Genomic DNA, 22,972 nt, shown 5'->3' on the forward strand with positions numbered 1-22,972 from the left:
ACCTACTCCGTGCGTGCGTGAGCGTGCGTCACACTCCCGGCCACTGACCTGCCTCTCCCCTCCTCCTGTGTGTGTGTATCTCCTAGGGACGGAATTGGACGAAAGTTTCAAGGAGTTTGGGAAAAACCGCGAAGTCATGGGGCTCTGTCGCGAAGGTGAGTCCAGCCCCCCGAAGGAGTTTGTGCAAGGCTAGGGGAAGTACCCCGGCCGGCTAACCAGGGAGGGAGCTCGAGCCCACCTGACCCGCTCCGCCCCCGCACGCGAGGATGCTGTCTGAGGAAGAAGGGGGAGGACTGCGCGTTTGGAAAATCCCGTTTCCGGGGGCTTCCTGTAACAGGGAGCGTCAGGAACCCTTCAGTGCAGGCCTGGCTGGGTGCAGTTTGAGCGGCGCTCGGTGCTGAGCGCTGGGGAGCAGCAGTGATTTTAACCCAGATCCCTTCGGGTCTGACCCCCTTATGGAGAAACAAGAGGAGTGGAGGAATTCTCAGCTTCCGAAAGCTTTTCCACGAATGTTTTAGGGGGCTCTGAAAAGGAAACCTTGCCACCTGAAATATATTGCCGGCAATCAAAATGAATTTTGAACTTTAAAAAAGGTGACACTTTACCTGTGCAGCCTATTTCTATGGGATTTAAGTTAGAGTTTTATCAAAAGGATCATCACAACTGAGGAGCTCTTGGTCGGGTTTTTTTTTTTCTTTTACTTTTTTTTTTTTTTTGAGCTGCCAAAATCAGCGAGGCGGTGGGGGTGAAGAATTTTATATGGTGAAACAAGCCTTTAGTGCTCTTAGCTAGTGAAACCAGAGTCTAGTTATTGGTCAGTTTTTAATAAAACTGGTAGAGGGGTATTCTAGGGAAATAACTGTAGTTAAAAGTGTGCCTCCAAATGAAAGGTCAGGTATCTAGGAACTGTCACACCTTTACTTCAGATTTTCTTTTTCTGTGAATAGTCACCTTTGCTGGCTAATGCCTCTGCTAGGCCCTGGCACACGGTGGTCAGAAAGGACTTCTGAAGCCCAGTCAATTTTAGGTTCAGTTCAAGCGATTCCTTCAGTAGCAGTATGGACAAGGACTTGAGTGAGTTTTGGTATCCAAAATAGTGAGTTTATATTCCCAGTGCAATTTTAATTCTCAGCATGACCATGTATTTTGGTATAGTTATTGTCAGGGGCCCAAGAATAGGTACAACTTTGGCAAGTGGAATATTTTAAGGTCCAGAGTTGGTGCATTGTTATTCTGTCTCCGCAGTTACTTCTTGTTTTTAGTGCCTGTGTTGCCTCCACGTTCACTGTTTTGGTTTCTTTGAACTGGCCATTTGTTGGCCTCTTGGCACTAGGAGGAAGAGTAATATCAGTGGCAGCTCTCTGAGCGCTTCCAATTGGAACAGATTAGAGAGCAAATTAGTTGATTTCTGAGAATGAGAATTGCTGTTTGAGACTGAAGGAAAGAGAGGGAAAGCACAGGACTTGCTGGCAATGTTGCAATAGGAAAAATCAGTTGTTAGTCCGGTTTTAGTGTTGAATTGGCAGCCCGCCTGGGCTTAAAAAAATTAAAATCACTAGGTGGTAACTCATAGGAAGCAGTTGGAGTAGAGCTTTAGAGGACCTGACCCGCTCCTGTTCTTAGTTTCTTTCTCTGGGTGTGGATGCATTTCCCATAAAGGGTTTCTAAATCTGTGTGAATACAGGATACTAATTATTGGTAATTCCCCTATAGAGGGTGAGTAAGTGTATTAGCGTTTCACTGGGCAACTTGGTCTGGATTGAGACCCAACCAAATTTAGTTGCCTGGACGCACTTTTTGCTGTATTTATTATTTTCAGTTGGGACATAGTCATGAGTGGATTTTACCAAGAAGATCTAGGACCTCTTAATTACTTTATTCAGGCACAAAGGGATCATAGATTATTTGGTTGTGTGTGCTTCTGACCTATCAAATTATCTGTGACTGTTAGAGGTGCCATTTTTGTGTAAGCTGCTCTAACCGTTCAGAGGATGCTGAAGCAGCCAGGATGGCTGAAACTCTGCCTGCCTGTTTTGAGTAGAGACTGAAGTTTTTAACTCAGTCAGTTCTTGATTCATTTGTGACTTTGTGGATTTTCTGGGACAGTTTAAAAATCCAAGCATAAGGATGTTCAGCACCTAACACAGTGGGCCTTTGTTTTTGTAACAAATAGTTCATGTCAGGCTGTTTAAGAAATGAAGATACATTTTTAAATTATCAAATTATTAGAGAGTTATCCTTTGTCTTTGGTTGAGATTATCTACTACCAAGAAAACGTGTTTTGGAATTAAATTTATACTAATTCCTCTTGTCAACAAAGTTAAATTTGAAAGAAATATATAGATAAATTGATAAAAATTGATAAAATTGAAGCACTCAGTCAGAAACTCCTCATCTTGGAGGATATTGAGGAATATTGGCCAGACGTTTCGAATTCTCCAGTTCACAGTTGGTGCATCTAAGAGTTGGAAACCTGGGTGTAAGATTAAGTTGCTTAATGTTGCATTTCACCTTTCAGAATCTAGCTTTCCCCTTTGGAAGAGGAGATGATAACACCTACTTCCCTTGGTTGTTATAAGGGTTGACATTAAATTAGATTTTGGAAAATGACTTTACACATACTAATTCCTTTCAACCCTTTTAAATGCTGGTAATCTTAGACCTGATCTCCTAATTTGGTATTTGTCAACGTCAGAGGTTTTTAACCTGGGGCTTGAATGGGCTTCAGGGGGTCATAGTTCCCCTGAAACTGTATGCAAAATAGTATGTATGTCCACTTTCAGGGCAAGTGTTCCCAGCTTCTCTTGGATTCTCAAGGATTCTTCACATATCTCTACCCCCAAAATTCAAAACTGCTAAGCTAGGATCTCTGCCCTTTTTTCTTTTTGCTCCTGTAGCTTATTTTGGCCAGTTTCCTCATGTGAGACTGCCAAAGGGTTAATGCTGTGGGAGAGGTCGGAACTATAGATTTAGATGGAAGTGAGATTATTAGTGGTTTAGCTAATATGTCATCCCCCTGTTTTCCTATTAGCTCAAGTAGGTAAATGTTAAGATAAAATTTAAGCTGTCTTTCAGAGGGCAGCCGATTTTTTATCTGCATCCTCACATTTTTATTGCCTTGATTGTTTTATTCTGTAATTTGTAATATTATTTGATGGCACATTTGGTTTTAGTGGAAAAAGATTGATAATACATTTTTAACTTTTTCAAAGACTAAAGTCAGAAGAAAATTACCTTTATTTAAAGGTGATTTTTGAAATTGTAGACTTAACAAAGTAATGTTTAGATGAAATTAATTGGTATGAGTAACTGACTAAGGTTTCCATATTAGTACCTGAAAATGTAGGGAGCCTTAAAAAATAAAAACGTTAAATGCCTTAACTTCACAGCAAGTTGAAACAAAATGTAAAGTGTTACTGTGGGAGTCAGCAGTGGAAATACGACGTTTTCTTTGGGAAGTCATTCCTAACTTCTCTTGCGCCCACTTCTTATACAACTTCAGCGAACCCAGTACTTTTCCTTCCTCCAAACACTCTATCACCATTTGAAAGTGTGTGTTATGTGATGGCTCTTTTATTAGAGTGCAAGCTCCCAGAGGACAGGCTTCTTATTGACCAAGATATATTGAGCTCCTGCACATTGTTTGTGTTCAGTGAATATTTGCCCCCAAAATGAATGAACTGGGCTACTAGGAAGACTGAAGAGTTCAAATGACCAATTTTCCATTGTGTTGTGACTCAAAAAAAAGGTACCTGTTCTGTGGCGAGATGCACTTTCTGGCCCCAGGGGAGGCCAGGGACTGTCTTTCAGCATTTCCTGTGTCTCTGTCCTGAGTTTAGCACTCCATTTACACTTTCCAGAAAGAGTGCAGACAGGACACCACCTCTCTTATCTCTGATACTTAGGCAAGGGAGTAGGATGGCAACCTAGAGGATATCCACACTTGATGACAGTTGACCTCCCTGTCAAAATAACAGGGACATAGTTGAGCCTAGGGCAAGATGGAAGAGAGGTTGGTTGGCATCTACAGGCAGCTGGTTAAAAAAAAAAAAAGACAGACTAGGAAGATGGGTAGCCTCAGTCAACACGGACTGAGTCAACATAACAATACCACCTTTTTCTTTCCTAGGGAAAAAAAAATGTTCATAGTGAGTTAACTGAAAACAAATTAGGTATTGGTGCCAAAGACTATTAAAGTAACTATGTTATAGACATAAAACTTTCTCTCTGAAGTAGAGAGCTCTTCTGTTTTTCTCTAGGGTTTCCCTTATGTTTTTCCCCCCAACTTTTCCTTTGGACAATTTGAAATGTACAAAATTAGAGACAGGATTTTAATGAGCCTCCTTATATCTTTCCTACAGCTTAAACAGCTAATGAGTCCCTGCCCAATCTTGTTTCATCTCTGCTGAACTCCCCACGTCCCAGACATCATTTTTCTTTTGGTTTTCTTTTTTATGCTTGCATGGACTTAAGCTTGTCTCCTGCAAAATGAAGCCTTCCTGTACTCTGCGCCTTCTTTTGAGGCAAGCCCGGCTGCCATTTATGATCCCCTCCATGAGTGTGTAAGGGTTCTGCAGGTGGCAGGGCTTGCAGTCGGCCGACATCTCGAGTAGAGACTGAAACTAAGCCTCAGACAGGAGTCAGTGCGATCCAAGTTGACTGCATCAGAATCGCATTAGCATACATTTAAGGAGAGCATTCGGATGATTTGGTTGCAGATCACCCACACTTGACACTCCCTGGATGAGTGCTAGGGCTGCAGTAGTCAGTGTCCTTGCTGACAGTTCCTGTTTGTAACTTTCTACCTGTAAAGTCGGCACTAACCCAAGGAGTGAGAGCCCCGGTAGACCTAGAGAGACACTCCTAAGGAACGATTCTTTCCCCTGAGTGTGGCTCCTTAGCTCTTTTACCACAAGCTGCACTCTAGCTGAGAATGCTTTTTACATTGTTGAATGGTTGAAATAAAAACTTTTGAAAGAAGACGATTAGTTCATGACCTGTGGGAAAATATGTAAAATTCAGCTGTCAGAGTCCATGAGTAAAGCTTCATTGGAACGTAGCCACAGCCCTTCATCTACTGACTATCTGTGGCTGCTTTCTCCATGCAGTGAACGGTGGAGCTGAGTTAGGTGCGACTGAGACCATACATCCCACCAAGGCCTAAATTCACCTTCTGACTCTACAGAAAAAGTTTGCTATCCCTGTTTTAATGGGTTTCTTGGTTAATGAAGGGCCATTCTTTTTGCAGAATGTGATTCTACTACTCAAACTTTCTGTTTTGAGGGGGAGAATCTTCAAAATAGTAAAAACCACTATTAAACCCAAAGTTAATTCAACATTGAAGAAATAATGTTGAGCTAGAAGGAGATACATGTGAGAGTATAAGGTTTTGTGTAAGAAGGTTCCTATTTTTGTCAATTTTTTCATTCCCTGCCACTTTTCTAGGGCATATACCTGTTTCTGGGCAATGCAAATATAGAACATCAACAGAGCTGTTACTGTCCCAGCTTCCCAGAGCCTTTGACTGTGAGGATGGGGCTTGGCTTCTCTTAAGCTCCTGTATAGTATGTAAATCCTCAGGAGAAGGAATCTAGAACTTTCATGGCATTTTCTTCAAAAGGGTACCTGACACAGATTCTTGAGAATTTCTGCCCTTGAGTTGGATTAGAGAAGCTGAAGCCCTGTTGGAGGCCTTGGAACTTGACTTACAAGGCAGATTCACCAGGAAACACATCTACCTTTTGATTTATAAAGAGGGCATACTGAATCTTTTGATCTCTCATCTTTGATTTTGTGCTTGCTGGGAAGTGTAACACCTGGCACAGTCCATGCTGAATTCTTCAACCCACAAGGCTTCTCAGTAAAGGAAACCATGCACGTTTCCTGTAGTAGCGAGGGGCTTCCAAGCTGAATGTACTCCATTTACAGTTTTGATTGGTTCTTACGAACTCTTATCTCAGGAGGGAAGCATGGGGAATTTATGCCTCGTTATTGAGTGTGACCTACATGTTATGCGGTCTGATTTTTCCCTTATAACAACATCCTGCTTTCTCCTGGCCACATCTCACGATATTCCTACATGTTTGTGGACAGCTCGAGTTCAGTGAGAACTTTTACTCTGTGTCAGCATAGGTTTTACCTTATGTATTCTTCACAGCTGTCGTATGATCTAGGTATTACCATTATCCCCATTTTACAGATGAGGAAACAGAGGCCCAGAGAAGTGAGATTACCTCACCAAGAACACAAAGCATGTAAGAGACCCTGGAACCCATATCTGCCTAACTCCACAGCTCACATGCTTTACCCTCTGCTGTGCTGAGCTCATTCCAGAATGTGCACCTGCTTTTCATGAGCCGGAACAGGTTGCTGTGACCTTTGTTTTCCTTCTCTTTGGCTAGAAATACTGACTTTTTTTTTTTTTTTAAAGTAAAGAGATGAAGAACGCTTTCTTTGGTGTGCTTTACAGCAGTCTATAGGCTGTATTTAGCAGTTCTTTCATAAAATCTCTTTGAGGAGGAGGGGAAGTATGCACAGTTTGCATTAGAAGTAATTGGCTTTTAAAAAATGATTTAAATGAAAGCTAAAGTTGCAGCAGATAGCAAACACAATCATCTGGGATTTGTACCATTAAAAAAAAATGCTTTAAAAAAAAGAAGTGAAATTCTACTGTTTAAATAGCATTTCAGTGCAAGATTGCTTTTAATCACATTGATATTCAAAGTTTATGGCAGTATTTTTAATAAATGTGCTCCTGATTATTAAAGTATTTTTTCATTGAAGTTCTAAGAAGAAAAAGAAGCCTGTTAGTAGACTTAACAGTTGGAGTTACTGTACTTTTGAGAGGAAGGCAGAAGATTACATTTATATTCATCTTGTACAGCAGGGATGATTATAAATGAGCAGAAGAAGAAGAATGATTTTTGCATTTCAGGCATTTATAACATAAAACTGGATGAAGTATTCTTGTTCCTCTTTGTGATAAAGACCCTGCTAACATCAAATACTTTTTCTCTTATATGTAAGCTTATGGCAAGGAGAAAGTAATAGTTCATTATCAATTAGACTCATAATCTTAAAAACAGAAAATATTCCCATCCCAGGTTATACAGATGTTTTCCACAATCCTGAACTCCAGTGAGGCAGTTTAAAAAAAAAACAAAAACAAAGATTGCATTTAACCAGTGGTCCCAGGCTTTTATATTTCAAACCAGAAAGTTTCTGAAATAAATTGGGGAGCAAACAAAGGGTTGGTAGCGTTTTATAATGTATATAATTAGACATTATAACATATAATTCTTATCATCATAAAAGTGTGAGGGCCATTGTTTTAGAATCAAGAACAATCCTTTAAATTTGAAGAAAGTTTAAGTTTGGGAAGGACTCTTTGCATTGTCCTCATTTTTCACATTTCCTTGTGGACTTTTTGGAGCTCAGTGTGTATTTTGGTGTTTGATAATCACTGCTTTAAATCAGCTTCCCTAAGTGTCTGTTTCGTAACCCTAGTAGGTGTTATGCAGAAAACGGGGTTCCATTTTGTAAGTTTGCAAAAGATAACTTTAAATACAGGCTATACTGAGAACTCCAGTTCTGGAATTAAACAAACCTGGGTTCAGATCTCAGCTCCAGTAGGTGAGTAACTTGAGAAAGATTTACATAGCTTTGCCAAGCCTCAGTTGACTTACCTGTGCAATGGGAATCGTAGTACAGTAGTACCTCATAGTGACTGGGAGGATGAAATGGTATAAAACGGTTTCAGCCTTTTGTTTAATGTCTGGCAGAGCAACTGTTCGAAAAACGTTACTTGCTAATTTTATTATTTTTGCCAATCATGAAAATGCAGCGACACGAGCATGCCTCTAATCAAGTGGTTTGCCAGGACTCTCGGGAGCAGCAGGAAGTGAAATGCTAGTTTTCCTTTTGCAGGCAATTTGTAGGCAGTGAGAGGACACCTCAGTGTGCTCAGGATATCAGAGCATAGCAAATGAACCCAAGCTCCCAGCTTTCACAGACTCTAGTGAAAATGAGAAGGGGGGTGGTTGACATTGCTTGTTTCCTCCTTTAGTCAGTCTCTTGACTTGCAGAGGGAAGCCCAGTGTGGGGATTGACTTTCCGCTGCTTGTACAGAGTTGCACTTGCTCCTCTCCTGTAAGCCTGTAGTTTGTGTTTCTTAGAATGTTTTACAAAGCTCTTTTTCTGGGCAAGAAAGGTAAATTGCAGCCACCAGAAAAAAGTCATCCTCACTAAGTTGGGAATGGGTCAGAAATAACCGAGGCTACTATTTTATGACTTTATGTATGTGTGGTGGTAGTCACGGGGTTTTCTGCCTGATGAGGGAATTTTAAAAATTGCCTTTTAATTCTAGGAAATTTCCGTTTAAATTAGAAGCAGTTCTCCATTTAACTGACCTTGTTCTCTTTGGAAACTATATAGACACATACGTTTCAATGGAAAAAAATTGTTATTGAACTTAATACATATTCATTGGAAAGATTCTGCTAATAATTTCACTAATTTTTTCCCTACTAATGGTAGTATGTAGCCATCATTCTCTGTAATCCCACTCTAGGCCAGTTTCGAGTCTTCAGTTACAGGATTTGGACTTAGGGTAATTCATACCTGATCAGGGACACCCATGTAACTGCCTTGGGCACTTACTGTATATTTGCAGCCTGGTCATTTCACTTTTGTCAAGGTCCAGACTCTGTCCTTCAGCAGGCCTCAGGATATTTTGTCCAGCCATGATTCCTGCCTTGAGAATCCTCTGGCTGTTTTGCCTTTGTTCGTTTGCTTTTATCCCACAGACATTTGACAGGCACATTCTCTGTGCCTCTTGTGGGGTTAGAGTCCAAGGGTATAACTGCAAACAAGAAGGCACAGTCCTGTCCGGCAGTTGGTTAGCAAGTGTTGATGGAGTTACCCACTAAGTGCCAGGTTCTCTTGTGGGTGTTGGGATAGAGTGACACAAGTTAGAAAGAGCCCCTGCCTTTTAGTGAAGCGAGACACAATAAATACACAAACATTTTTGAAGGACATTGCATGCTGTAAAGTCAGTAAAGTAGGCTAATGAGTTGGCGGTGGAGGCGGGGGGGTTCAAGCTAACATGATCAGGGACGGCTTATCTGAGCTTTAACATTTGAACTGAGATGGGAATGGTGAGAAGGAAGTGGCCACTGGATCATGTGGAAGAAGGCGAAAGAGTGTTCCAGGCAGAAGGAAAAAGCAAGTATGCGGCCTCTGAGGTGGGCTTGGAGCAGAGTAGAGGGAGATGAGGCTAACAAAGATCAGATAACAGAGGCCAAGGTCAGGAATTTGGGTTTATCCGGAAGTGTAATGAGAGCCTACTGGGGGGTAGTAGCTTCAGCAGGGAGTGGCCTGATCGCATTTGTGATGTGTAAAGACCACTGGCTGTTGGATGGTGGATGGATTGGAGAGAGGGTATAGGGACGGATGGTGGATGGATTGGAGAGAGGGTATAGGGACGAGTCAACTAGGTGAGAGGTGATAGTGGCTAGAGCCCGCTGATGGCGCTGGCAAGGCAGAAAGGCTGTCCTCTTAAGGATGTATTTTGGAGGTGGAGTTGGTTTTTTTGGAGTGTAGTTGCTTTACATTGTTGTGTCAGTTTCTGCTGTACAGCAAAATGAATCAGCCATACGTATATATGTCCCCTCTTTTTTGCATTTCCTTCCTATTTAGGTCACCACAGAGCACTAAGTGGAGTTCTCTGTGCTCTACAGTAGGTTCTTATTAGTTACCTATTTTATACATAGTAGTGTATATATGTCAATCCCAGTCTCCCAATTCATCCCACCCCCCTCCCTTTTCCCCTTGGTATCCATACATTTGTTCTCTATGTCTGTGTCTCTGTTTCTGCTTTGCAAACAAGATCATCTGTACCATTTTTCTAGATTCCACACATATGCGTTAATACACGATATTTGTTTTCCTCTTTCTGACTTACCTTGCTCCGTATGACAGACTCTAGGTCCATCTCTCTGCAAATGACCCAGTTTCGTTCCTTTTTATGGCTAATATTATTCCATAGTCTATATGTACCACATCTTCTTCATCCATTCATGTGTTGATGGACGTTTAGGTTGCTTCCATGTCTTGGCTATTGTAAATAGTGCTGCAGTGAACATTGGGGTGCATGTATCTCTTGGAATTATGGTTTTCTCCGGGTATATGCGTAGGAGTGGGATTGCTGGGTCATATGGTAGTTCTATTTTTAGTTTTTTAAGGAACCTCCATTCTGTTCTCCATAGTGGCTGTATCAATTTACATTCCCACCAACAGTGTATGAGGGTTTCTTTTTCTCTACACCCTGGAGTTGATGATTTAGTGAAGAATTGAATGTGGATGAGGGAGAGAAGTAAGGATTGGAATCTGAGGCTTGAGCAGCTGAGTGGTACCATCTAATGAGCTGAGGAATGGTGGAAAATCAGGAGTCTCAGGGTCAGGAGCTCTGTTTTTGGCCACACTGTGTATCCTCGTGCAGCAGTTGAATATAGAGCCTGGAGCTGGTGGAGCAGCCTGGGTTGGAGCCACTGGGTGAGTCTGTGTCATCACTGTACAGAGGGCATGGAAAGCTGGGGGACAGGTGAGTTCCTCTCAGGTGTGAGTGTCAGTAAAGAAAAGAAGGGAGCCAGTGGCTGAGCCCTCATTAAGGGGGTGCGTGGGTGAGGGGGAATCAGCAGGAGGGGTGAGGAATAATCACCAGTGAGGGGGGAGGGAAACCGTGTGAGTGTGGTGGTGTAGGATTCCAGAGAAGAAACACAGTAAGTGAGGAGTGATGGCCCGTGTCCCATGCTGCTGTGAAGTAGAGTAAAGCCAAGCCAGGGAATTGATCTCTGGCTGTGGCAGTGTGGAGGTCGTTAGTGACCTGAATCAGGAGAGTCAGGGAGGCAGATGCCTGGTTGGAGGGGAGCTATATGACCAGAGCTGGAGAAGTGGAGAGGGCAAGTGGGGGCAGGTCTTGAGAGGGTTTTGCTTTAAAGAGAATGGAGAAATGAGTTAAAAGCAGGATGGGGGCATAGATAAAGGCAATAAAGGGAAGGTGTGTTTTGTTTCATTTCGTTTCATGTTATTTATTTTGGATAGTATTAGGGCACATTTGTCTGCCACTGGAAATGATCCAGGAGTGAAAGGTAATTGATCACATGTGAGAAAATGGATAATCACGAGGATAATACCTTGTGATGGGAAAAGGCCATGGGATCACAGCCCAGGTGGATGGGTCAGTTCTGGGTTGAATCAGAGACTTTATTCTGTTGTAATGAGAGGAGGAGCACGTGGATCACTTGCAGGTAGGGATGTGGAATTGTGGGAAGATAAGGTAGGGAGTTCTTTCCTGTCATTTCTGTGACGTAAAAGAGAACATAGGAGGTTATCAGTTGAGTGTGGGTAGGAAGAAGAATTTTGTATGTCTTTTTCTTAAAGTATCTAGACAGGGCTGATGGGGAGGTGTTACCCAAGTAAGTGGGCAGTTATGTAGCCTTTAGAAGCCTCCCATGGTGCTTAGAAGAAAATCGAAACTTCCTAGCAAGACCTGTGAGGCCTTGGATGGGTGGGAGTGTGAGCCCAAAAAATCAGCGATCTCAGCAACTTGAGGGAGAGTAAAGTCAGAGCTCAGAGTGGGGAAGCAGTGGTCAGGCAAGGAAGGCTTTCTGGAGGCAGTGAAGGGGAGAGTTGGAGCTTTTGTTAAGCCACGAAGGAGGAGTTAGCTGGTGTGGTATGGGAGCAGCCTCTGCAGCGGGTGCGGTGCGGGGTGTATCTAGGGGTTGGGGGAGCCTGGAACTTCGCTGCAGTCCTGGAAGGGGAGTGCTGGAGGGCAGGAGGTGGAGCTCTCCATGCACCAGGAGGGAAGTCATCCTGAAAAGAGGTTTGTACTTTGTCCAGAGGGTGGGCTCTGAAAGGTTGCCACGGTAGTAATATGGATGTTGAATTAGCAGTGGCTGAGGTAGAAGCTGGAGGCCAGTGGGGCCTGTAGCCTACCTCCTTATGTGAAATCCTCAGGGGTATAGGTAATCATAAGCTGAGGAAGTGAGGTTTCAAAATATAGCTTTAAAATCTAAAGTAGATAGTTTCTCCCTCATAACACACTTCATTGGTGTCTGTTTCTTTGTTTTCAGTCATTGATTCAACGTGTATTAATTGAGCACCTACTTTGAGCTAGGTATTCTAATTTTCAGAAAAACAGCAAACGTTCTAGAGCTGTCCTCACAGAGTTTCTATTTTTGTGGGCGAGAGGCAACAACTTTTAAAAAAGTGAAATATAGGGCTTCCCTGGTGGCGCAGTGGTTGAGAGTCTGCCTGCCGATGCCGGGGACACGGGTTTGTGCCCCAGTCCGTGAAGATCCCACATGCTGCGGAGTGGCTGGGCCCGTGAGCCATGGCCGCTGAGCCTGCGCGTCCGGGGCCTGTGCTCCGCAACGGAGGAGGCCACAACAGTGAGAGGCCCGTGTACCGAAAAAAAAAAAAAAAAAAATGAAATATATATACGGTAGTTGGTGATGGATGGTCTGGAGAAGGATTAAGTTGGAGGGGTACAATTTAGGGTAGGGTGAGAAGGAGGTCTCTGAACACGACTTGCAGGGTGTGAAGGTGTGAGCCATGTGGATATGTGGATGAAACTTGGGCAGAAGGAACAGAGAATCCAAAGGCTGTGGCAGGAGAAGGTCCTGGAGGGTTCCAAGAACAACAGGGGGTCAGGGGGACTGGTGGAGCTTGAGTAAGGGGAGTGTAGCAGCAGAAGTCAGCTGCTGAGGGCTTGGGAGGGAGTTGGGGAGGCAGATCACTTAAGGGCCTCGTAGCCCATTGAAAATCCAAATCCCTTCACTGCAGCCCACAGGCCCTGCTTGGTCTGGCCTCTGCCAGGCCAGCCAGCGTCCCCTTCTGTTTTCCCCTGGGCCTCAGGCATGCGGCCTCCTTCCAGTTGTTCTTGCAGACTGGGCTCTTCCCCTCTTCTGAACCCTTGCATGGGCTCTTCCCTCTGTCTCTGCCCCCTACCACCTTCCTTCAAGTCAGGCGTCACCTTCTTTTTTTTAAATATTTATTTATTTAGCTGCGCTGGGTCTTAGTTGAGGCACACAGGATCTTCATTGCGGCATGTGGGATCTAGTTCCCTGACCAGGGATCAGACCTGGGCTCCCTGCATTGGGAATGGAGAGTCTTATCCACTGGACCAGCAGGGAAGTCCCGGGGGCATCACCTTCTTGAAGGAGTCCTCCATATCACTATAGGTTCATAGCCCTTTTCAAAAACTGTTAGTATCTTTTTTTTTTTTTTTTTTTTTGGCGGTACGCGGGCCTCTCACTGTTGTGGCCTCTCCCGTTGCAGAGCACAGGCTCCGTACACGCAGGCTCAGCGGCCATGGCTCACGGGCCCAGCCACTCCGCGACATGTGGGGTCCTCCCGGACCGGGGCATAAACCCGAGTCCCCTGCATCGGCAGGTGGACTCTCAACCACTGCGCTACCAGGGAAGTCCTGTTAGTATCTTGTGTTGATATAAAGCAAGCCATCACCAGTACTAAGATAGGTCATTACTGTTAGATTTGGGGTATAAATACTGGGTAGAAGGAATTATCACGGCAAGTTTTTACATAAGTCTCGGGCAGATTTGACCTAGAGGGGAAAACCAATATAGAATAGCCACTAATGATATTCTTTGGCCTCTGGTTGATAGTGTTCACTGCAATAGCATTTCATTCCCCTGTTGATTATGAAGTTTGATAGGCCATTGTTCATCTTTATTCCCAGTGTTCCAGCACCCTCTTTTTGGTTGAGTAACAGTATGCTGTGAAGAGAGAAATGGTTTTGGTTTTAGAATAACTGGTTATGTACGAGTAAATGACACTGTGCCCGAATCCTCCTGTTACCTCACTGGGGTTTTCTTTCCCAAGATAAACTCTATGCTTTTTTCAGTCTCTGAATAGGAAATTTATTTTCTGCCTTCCCTTTATTCCTATTTCTAGGCCTTTTTCTGTCTCTCTGATGCACCACTGTACTCAGGACGGACTCAGAGTTTACTGTAGACTTTGTGTGCCACACTTTCTATTCCTCTTATCTCACTTAGCACCATGTCTCATGAGCTTTTCATTGTTAACTGGCAGCTGCAGTGGCTATTTCTCTAAAAGATCTTGTGTTCGGTAGATGTTTTCTTAAAAGCTGGTGGCTGTTGCTGAGAATAATCTGTGTTGTGTGAGTTTATAATCTATCCATGAATCATAACCTTGTCATTGAAGAAAGAGTTATGGCAGGGTAACAAAATAACTGATTTTTTTATAATCTAAAAACCAAACCATCCAGATAGATTAATAAAGTTGGTAAGCTCTAGTATTCATTAAATGCTGGGTAAAGTTGGGAAGCACTACTATGCAGCAGTTTCTTGTAGAAATGTCAGAAAGATTGTTTTTCCTCACTAGTAATTCTGAAATAAAAGGAGCTCCTTAAAAACAAGAATTTGATCGATGGTGTTCAAGAATTAAGAAGACATGTCAAATCCTGATAGCTTTGTGGTTTGCATACCGATTTTATTTGAATGGCAAAATGCTTTTGAAAAGTGTTTGAGAACTTGAAAAACTCTTGAAAATTGTAATCACTAATTTTTACTATCTCACTCACCAAACCACGTCCTGGTTGATATTAAGTAGCTCAGTTGATTGATCTGAACTCATTCTTTTTTTCCCCCATCTCTGTCTTGCCGGTGGTGATTCCCCAAAAGGGAAATAGGTTTCAACGACAAAACTTTGCGTCACATATTTTTTCTCTGCTCTGGTCGTGTTGTGTTAACGGTGGTCTTACCTTCGTGTGCCACGGTTGGCACAAGGCAAATGGGAGTTGGCTCGAAGGCCAGGCAGCCTACTCTTCTGGCCACAGAGCCCCTCACAGCATCCCAGCTGCTCTGCACACAGTGGGCTTACACAACCTGTTGTCAGTGAAGCGACTGACAAGTAGTGGAGAGATGACCTAGTGGCTCCCTGTTCATCCACGGGAGCTGGGAATTACTGGTTCAGGAGCCTTTGGCAGGAATCTAGAGTTTTGAAATGGTTATGACTAAATTGGTCATAATTTGGGTTTCTTTTTTTTTCTACAGGAAAAATAGGTCTTAATGTATATTTTAATGGCTTTCAAATAGTGCTGATTACTTTGAGAGGTCAGACTTCAGTGCTTGATTTCGGTAAAATTTAGCAGCCCCTGTTCAGAGACAGCTTTTCCTTCCATTTAAAAAGATAACAGGTTTTTATTTTTATTCTCAAATCCCCAGGAAATTTTAAGTGCTGTCAGTTTTATGAAAAGGTAATTAAGGAGCGAGTAGGGAATATGTCTTTTGAGCAGTTGGTTTGGCATCATCACTCAAGTTCTTATTTGCCTGATGAACATATCTCGTAGTAACATCCCTCTGTGTGCAGCCGTCCACATCTTTCCCTGGAAGGCCTTGGCCAGGATTATGTCTATATGTGGGCACTGTCAAAGGAAGAGAGGAGCCAGAGTGGAAGAAGAGCCACCTGATCTTTTTCAAGCCCACAGTTTAAAATTTGGGGTGGTTCTAACAAAACCCTGTTGCTTTAGGATTTTTGTACCAACTTTTAAGGCCCTAGGCAGGGGGCTGCTTCTGCGGAGACATAGTAAGAGTTTGCACGTTCATTTTGTTGAGTCTGGCTGTTGAGTGCCGTACGAGGTGTGGAGAGTGGAGCAGTGCCGTTACAAAGAACTGCTAGGAGTTAAAGTGAAACAGGGGTCTAGAAGAGCTCGGAAATCAATGGAATGTATGGTAGAAGTTTCTGCTGCTAATGTTCTTACCGTGATTTACTTGTAAGCATTCCCTGAAAAAGTGGAGGGGAAAACGTGAAGCTTAATTACTCAGAATTGTAACCGAGCTTTGACAGAGGTTTGGCGAGTGGTAGCTGTGGATACCCATGTGTGGAATTGGTGCTTATAGATGTCTGGCTCTTTGACTAGGGTGTCAGGAAGGAAGAGCCCCTGAAGACCAGAGAGGGCGCTCGTGGACTTTCTTTTACTACAGAAAACAAGCCTCCTCCCTGGCCTGTGAGGCCACTGACCCGGTCAGGGTTTCCTCTTCCTTACAGTCTTTTTACCTTCTCTTCAGAAAAAAAAGTACATCATTGCCATCTCTTTTTTTTTTTTTTACTTTGTTTCCAACACTCTTGGCTGTATATCTTTGGTTTAGGTAGTCTCCTTTGTATACCCACACCCTCTTTAAATTGACCCCCTACCCCTCTAAATCTTATTTCAGGAAAATAATTCACGTTAAATCCTGCTTTCTTTTAACGTCTCATCTTACGTTATGAGGTGGGTGATGGATGTAAATAGTGACTGCGGTAAACCTGTGTCAGAGGGAAGAAAATCCTTGAATGTAGAAGTGGAAACAGATACATGAAGAGCTAATACGTGGGCTTTGGAATCAGGGTTCTCAAACTTGAGTAGTGAACAGTCTTTGAACCCCTTCATAGATTTATGCAAAATATTGTCTGTATTTGCATAAGCACAGTTTTCTAGGGGGAGACAATATACATTTCAGCAGATGTGCAAAGGCCTTCATGATCTAATACTAATAGTGTCCAGCACTACCAGTGAAGATGCCCGAAGTTTTTTTTATAAGATCTTAGCAAGTCTCCATTATTATTTTATTTGTAGTTAAAGCAGGTTTTGTGTTCCAGTTGCCATATTCAAGATACATATTTTTAAATTTTCCTATTGGGTTTCTAAATTTTTTGTTTTGCTTATTAATGCTTTCACAGCAGTATTGTTTTCTATAGTTTTCATTAAAAAACATAGTATTCTGGCTACATTAAAGGTTACGAGTCATAAGTGGGCCACCTGAGAAGATGGCCATTTTTTTTCACAGTAATACCTTGTGGACCTGTGTCATTTCAGATAGACAGATATAAATCCTGCCTGAAGTTTTGTTAACTGCACCTGTTTATAACTGAAGGGCAAGTGAGGGACAGACTTGAGGACATGAAGTGGCGGCCTAGGTGTTCTTTGTGAAATTCACACCTAATAGTGTTATTTGCTGAAGGACCTCACTCATTCCCCTTGCCCTTAGGGTGAAGGTAAAACTACTTACTGTGGCTGCTGGATAAGGTTCTATTTGCCTGAGGCCACCCCAGCCTCTCTGCTCCTTAGCTCCTCCCTCCAGGTTCTGTGCTGTCCCTGGGTAGGGACACTGCCCCCTTTGCCCAGACACCCTCCCCCTCTCCTGCTTCCTTCTTTCCCCTAACTCTCTTCCCCAACAGAAGGAAAACTGACCTTCATCTCTCAGGTCCCGGCTTCAACATCAATTCTTCTGGGCATCCCACCTGGGCCCCTGGGCCGGCTTTATGTCTGCAGTGTGCTTTCTATGTTAATCCACAGGACATCTCCCCATGTCATTGTGTATAGCTCTGCCTAGGTTTGTTTAAACTATTGCATAGTGTTTTGTATTATGAATATTAGCATGGTTGTGTAAACCTGACCTTTCTGGATGGATATTTAGGCTGTTGGCAGTTTTGCTGCTTTTACCAACAGTGCCCCCAGTTAAAGTACTTTTATAAGCTTCTTAGTGCTAGTGAAGTTTTATTTTGCTTGTTTTTTCCTTAAACAAATGGACAAATGTAGAGTATATTTAAGTAGATACTGCCAAAGTGCCCTCCGAAAAAGCTTTTCAAGTGTCAGAGTCTATCTAGGTGACAAAAGTATGTTTATGGCTGGGGGCACAGTTATTTACTCTGAGAGTTTGTCTCTCCTTAAGGAACTGGCAGGATCCAGCTGTTTTCCCTGTCTTCCTACTCCCCAAGTTTTGAGCTGTTGAAATTGCAGTCGTCTGTCCTGTGGAAATTTAGAGCTCCGTGTTTTGAAAATGCAGTCTGCCCTTCAAAGTGTTGTTGTTAAAGGAAGAATCAGTTGTAGGCTTCCAGTTACAATAAGGTTCATCGTCTGAGGTTCACAGAGTACCTAAGGATTCTCTCTTTAATCCACACAAAATCTGGGGTCCAGTTTTTGCCACATTACCATTGACTTTCTTCACCTACTCAGCTAAGCCCTGGCCTCCACAGTCTCAAACAAAGGCAAAAGCTGTTTTCCACCTTCCTTGAGAAAGTCCACAATGAGTGAACATCTCATAACAGGATTGGGGGTGGAATACGGAACAGAATGTCAAGTGACTGTAGTCTAAGCTACTCTTTTTTCACAAAAAAAGAGGAACCATAATTTTCCTGTGACTGTGGTAATCTCCCTTGTCCTCCCTCTTGATAAAATGATATTCTTTATTGGGTATTGAAATAAATCTGTGCAAAGTAGTTGGTTAGATAACCTTTCTGGTGAGGGGGTAATGGTTCCTGCTGAAGGGATAATAAAGTTGACACCTCACAGGTACCTGTTGGAGGGAGCGGCTAGTTGATTTTTTTTTGGTATCGTATTTGAGATAGAACCCTCAGTTTTCCCAAAGAATGTTTTTTTTAAAAAGGTAAAATGGTTGAAAAAAATTTTTTCGTTTTAAAAAAATGTTACTGGAAGTTGGGTGGTTCAGAATTCATTCACACATTTAGTGCTTAAAAAGTTACTGATATTCATCCTTATTTTCAGAATCATCAATTGTCCTAACTCCTTTGCAGCTGATGGCCAACACTGCCTTCGTATTGAGAGGCCAAAGGCTAATTCCTCCAGGAGCTGGGGAAGTCTGAACACCCACCCCTTTATGTCCTGTCCTTTCGTATTTGCCTGCCAGCTGGTAGCCTCCCACCTCCCATAGCCTCTTTGCTCCTGCCTCCTCGGAGGCTATGATTGAGTCTGGCTTCTTTGGCGGACCACGTGCCGAGATTTCTCCCCTTTGGGGAAGAGAGTTCATAGAGAGAAAGAATTGCCTGGTTCTCTGGGTTCCTGGGGGCAGGGGATGTATTTGTGGATGCTTATGGGAACCATGCTGAAGAGTGGATGGAGAAATCAGAGATCAGACAGAGTCATCCTACTTAAGCACCTCTTTCTAGAGATCAAGATGAGATGGGGTAGCACTGGGAGAGAGATGGCCTGTGTGAGATGCAGAAAGGGAATACTTTTGGGTGGGAGCTGAGGGAAGAGAGGGTGAATGAGTATTATGCCCTGGTGACTCAGTTTTTTAAGTACTTCCTCTCTGGGTTTCTGTAATCACATTAAGAGTTTCGCAGGGTGTTAATGCTTGTTGCATAGCATCACATTTCCTGGGTCACAGTCCCTCCTACATATCTTCACTGCTGACCTTGGGCACGTTATGTAATACCTCCTGGCCTCGGTTTCCTTGCAAGCGGGCATGGATTAGAGTAGTGTTTCCCCCATAGGGCCGTTTTGAGGGTGCTTTAGTCAATGCAGGGTTTCTCAGTCTCAATGTTGCTGACATTTGGGGTCAGATCATTCTTTGTCGTAGGGGAATGTCCTGAGCATTGTAGGATGTTTAGCAGCATGTGGCCTCTACCACTGGATGCCAGTAGCACCACCCCTTCCAGTCGTCACAGCGGAAAAACGTCTCCGAACATTGCCAGTGTCCCCGTGGGGCAAAATTGCTCCCAGTCGAGAACCGTGGCTTTAAAGCCCCTTGCTTAGTGTGTGGCAGGTAGAGTGTTCTTCGGAGTTTGAGTCGTAGGAGATGCTTGATTAAAATGTGCGTGCGTGAATGAATGTTTGTGTTGCTGGAGCACTGGAAGGGTGCTAGCTCCCTCTGTAGAAGTCACATGCAGGAGGTTCCTTGGTGAGACTCTCGTGGCACTCAGGTAACTGAATCTTCGGGGCTGGCTACCAAGAGGAGCCCTCCCTCCCCATCCTGAGTTTCACTTCCATTGCACAGCAGCACCCATGAAGTGTCAGAGTAGCTATTACTGTATATCCTTGATTCCAAGATGCCAATTTTTCTCATGTTTCATTATTTCTGAAATCAGAATGGATTATAAAGTTGAAGGGTACATTTTTTTTATTCTTCCCCAAATGCTGGCCTTGACACACACTTGATGGCATCTTTGAAATGAAGGAATGAGGTATTTCTGTGTATGTCTGGGCTTTGCAACTAGACTGGAAGCTCTTTATGGGCAGCGGCTGTCTTACCTGGCCATTTTTTCCAGTACTCAGCACAGTGCCTCAAACGCACAGTCTCAAACGTTTGAGCAGCCTGCACTTTCCAGTGTTCTGTGATGGTGCCCTTAAACTGCCTTTCACGTGGTTTTTGGACCTTCACACAGCTCAGGACAGAAACCAGTGCAGTCTCGCACAGGTTGGTACCAGCAGTGTTCTTTGCGTGGTCCCTATCTTGGCCTGCCGCAGTGTGTTTGGGTGGTTGCTCGACTGCTTTACTACAGTCTGCTTACTGTAAAGATGAGTGAGTACACAGTACAAACTAGTTTTCTAACGCTGGTGATAAGAAACATATGTCTCCAACTTTTACAGAAGGGTTGTATCATACGTGCTTGTAAGTTATTTGAATTATACTATATGATGGCACAAAAGAGAAAAGCAGTGTGGCTGATTTCACCAGTCATTCAGTGCATACTGACCTGAAATGTGCTTGAAATGGGAGGTGTAAATCAGCCAAGATGTAAGTTCCATGAGGCACAACAGGGTTTTGCTTACTGCTGTCTCTTCAGCATCCTGAAAGAGTGTTTTGAACATAGTAAGTACACAAATTATTATGGAATATTGATTGCTTTCCTTTATTTGGACTCAGTTCCTGCAAGTGTCTCAGAATGTAAGCATCTCATTGTCCTATGTTTGTGGTGTTTAATTACATGGATTTTTTCATACAAGAAGGACCTTAAACGCAAGCCAACTACTTAATCTGGTAGAAGCAGCCATCTGTTCTGACATCAGTGACACAACTGGCTGTGTAGGACTTACTGGTAGAGCTCCATGTGGTGTCCGAGAAATTTTCATGGATGATTTCAAGTGACTTTAGAAACTAACCAACAGATTCCTCTCTTAAAACGGAACTCCACCATCACAACCTAAACAGATGAAAATCATTAGGCATGCAGAAAGTGTTGACATCAGTTGTACGTTAGGTGGGCTTAAGCGGATCAAGGGACTGCTGTGTTTACCTTTGAAGAGCTAGAACTATATCACCAGAGACTGGGTTTCAAAGGTGATACCTAATTAGAAATTTTGTGGCTTGTGGTGCTGAGTACAGGATCCCACTGATCTCCTGTTTGACTTTCTCATGTATGGTTTTGTGTAGAAAAGAAGGGGACTGCCTTTGGTAGGTTCTAGGTAAATATTTGTTGATAGATTAACCTCAGATTTAACATGATGAAAGTGATGAAGGTCTCTCCTGGAAAAGAGCTGGATATTTCTTCGTTCATGGTTCTACTCAGCCCATACTTTTTGCCTTAGACTGGTTGGTCAGTTTTCTCCCTTGCCCCTTTGACTCCCGATTGAATATTCATGCTTTAGTAAAGAATGGAAACATCATCATTTTGTAATGACCTTAATCTGGTTTGCAAGTGTTCCACAACTCAAACCCATTTAAAGAAAGGCAGCAGGCCCCACGATAAGAAATCTCAAAAAGAAGAGCGAAAATGTTCCCTCTTTAGCCTAGTGTAATTATTTTTGCTGTTTGGTTGCATAGGCAGGCTGCCAAAAGAGAGGGGTACAAATTAATTAACCGGCTGTTTGCAGAGATATGGCCGTGTCATTACTGATAAGCATAGATGTAAGTAAGGCAGTGTGTCGGCTGTTTTTCTAAAATGTGGGAGGGCAGAAACATGTTACCTCAAATAAAATAGACCAAATGCTCAGTGGGGGGAAAAGTATAGTTTCTGTTAGTTTCCACTTATTAGCACATGTATTTCTTTTTCCTTATTTTAAGTGCTTCCTAATGTGCTGAGTGGCGGGAGAAAGTGTGGATTGTCGTGTTAGTTTTTTAAAACTATAGCTGAATGCTTTGTACCTCAATTGAACATATTTGGATTCCACCCCCGCCAACTGAAATCATTGCCATTATAACTTTTATACACCATACTTTAATTGGGATTTATTAAGCCAGTTGTGAATTTTAAGTAGTATTATGTGTAAAGAATGTATGTGAATAGTTTTACCCAGACAAGTGTCTTAAACAGTTTTCATAATATAAGCAGCTGTGTCAATTCTGTAAGGACTGACACTTTGTGTTTCTTATTTATTCTTCCCCAGAGGTGACACTACTAGGACCCCTAGTTAATATCTGTTGGAGGAAGGACTGAAGCTCTGTGACCAGTGACATGTCATTGCATGCTGGTTAAGGGACTAGGATCTGGAATCAACTAGATTTAACCTTTAACCCCAGCCCCACCTCTTGCCAGCTGTGTGATCTTGGGCCAGTTACTTAATCCTTCCATGCCTGTTTCCTCATTTGTAAACTTGGGCTAATAATAGTACCTGTACCACAGGGTTGTTGTGAGGATTTTGTAACATACAGCATGTAAAGTACTTATCATCCTGTCTGGCCCAGTAAGTTCTCCATAAACATTTGACAAGGTGGCTATTGTTATTATATTGTATTTTAAACATTTGCCTGACCTTTTACTTTAGAACCTCTCTAGAAAACAAACACACAAGCTACTGGGGAGAAATGGGTGTTGAACTTTGAGGCATCACTCTGAACTGTGGCTGCACAGGGTGTTATCTGCAAACCACATCTGTTTGCATATGGTTTTGGTAAGTGAGCTTTGAGTTCTTTGTTCAGGTATGTTGACCAGTTTCCTCTGGAAGAACAAGGAGTGAAACTACAAAGTCTGAAGAAGCAAAACTGAGATAAGAGAATACATAAAACTTTCTTGTGAAAGTATTGCCCATTAGGTCAGAAATGAGCTAACAGTCAAAGCAACCTTGAAATACTTTAATGTTTCCCAGTCGTTATAAACTGCACCTCATCTGTTTAAGCAGAACAAACCTTTGTAACATTAAGAGAGATTAGGAATAGAAGTAATTAACCAGCAGTCAACCCTCCGTGCCCGCCCCCCCACCCCCCCAGTGTTG

At 42.9% G+C, this 22,972-nt stretch overlaps 1 protein-coding gene across 1 annotated transcript in view; it reads left to right on the forward strand.

The window, feature by feature from the left end:
* Positions 1-91: 91 nt before the first annotated feature.
* Positions 92-22,972, forward strand: part of ATXN7 (ataxin 7) — a 99,627-nt gene continuing 76,746 nt past the window's right edge. The window contains exon 1 of the mRNA XM_024746364.1: positions 92-155. Coding sequence (XP_024602132.1) covers positions 137-155 — 19 coding nt within the window. The 5' untranslated portion in view covers positions 92-136. The remainder of the gene's footprint in view (positions 156-22,972) is intronic.

Source organism: Neophocaena asiaeorientalis, unplaced genomic scaffold (genome assembly GCF_003031525.2).
Source record: "Neophocaena asiaeorientalis asiaeorientalis breed wild unplaced genomic scaffold, Neophocaena_asiaeorientalis_V1.1 scaffold251, whole genome shotgun sequence".
In the NCBI taxonomy this organism is placed as follows: Eukaryota; Metazoa; Chordata; class Mammalia; order Artiodactyla; family Phocoenidae; genus Neophocaena; species Neophocaena asiaeorientalis.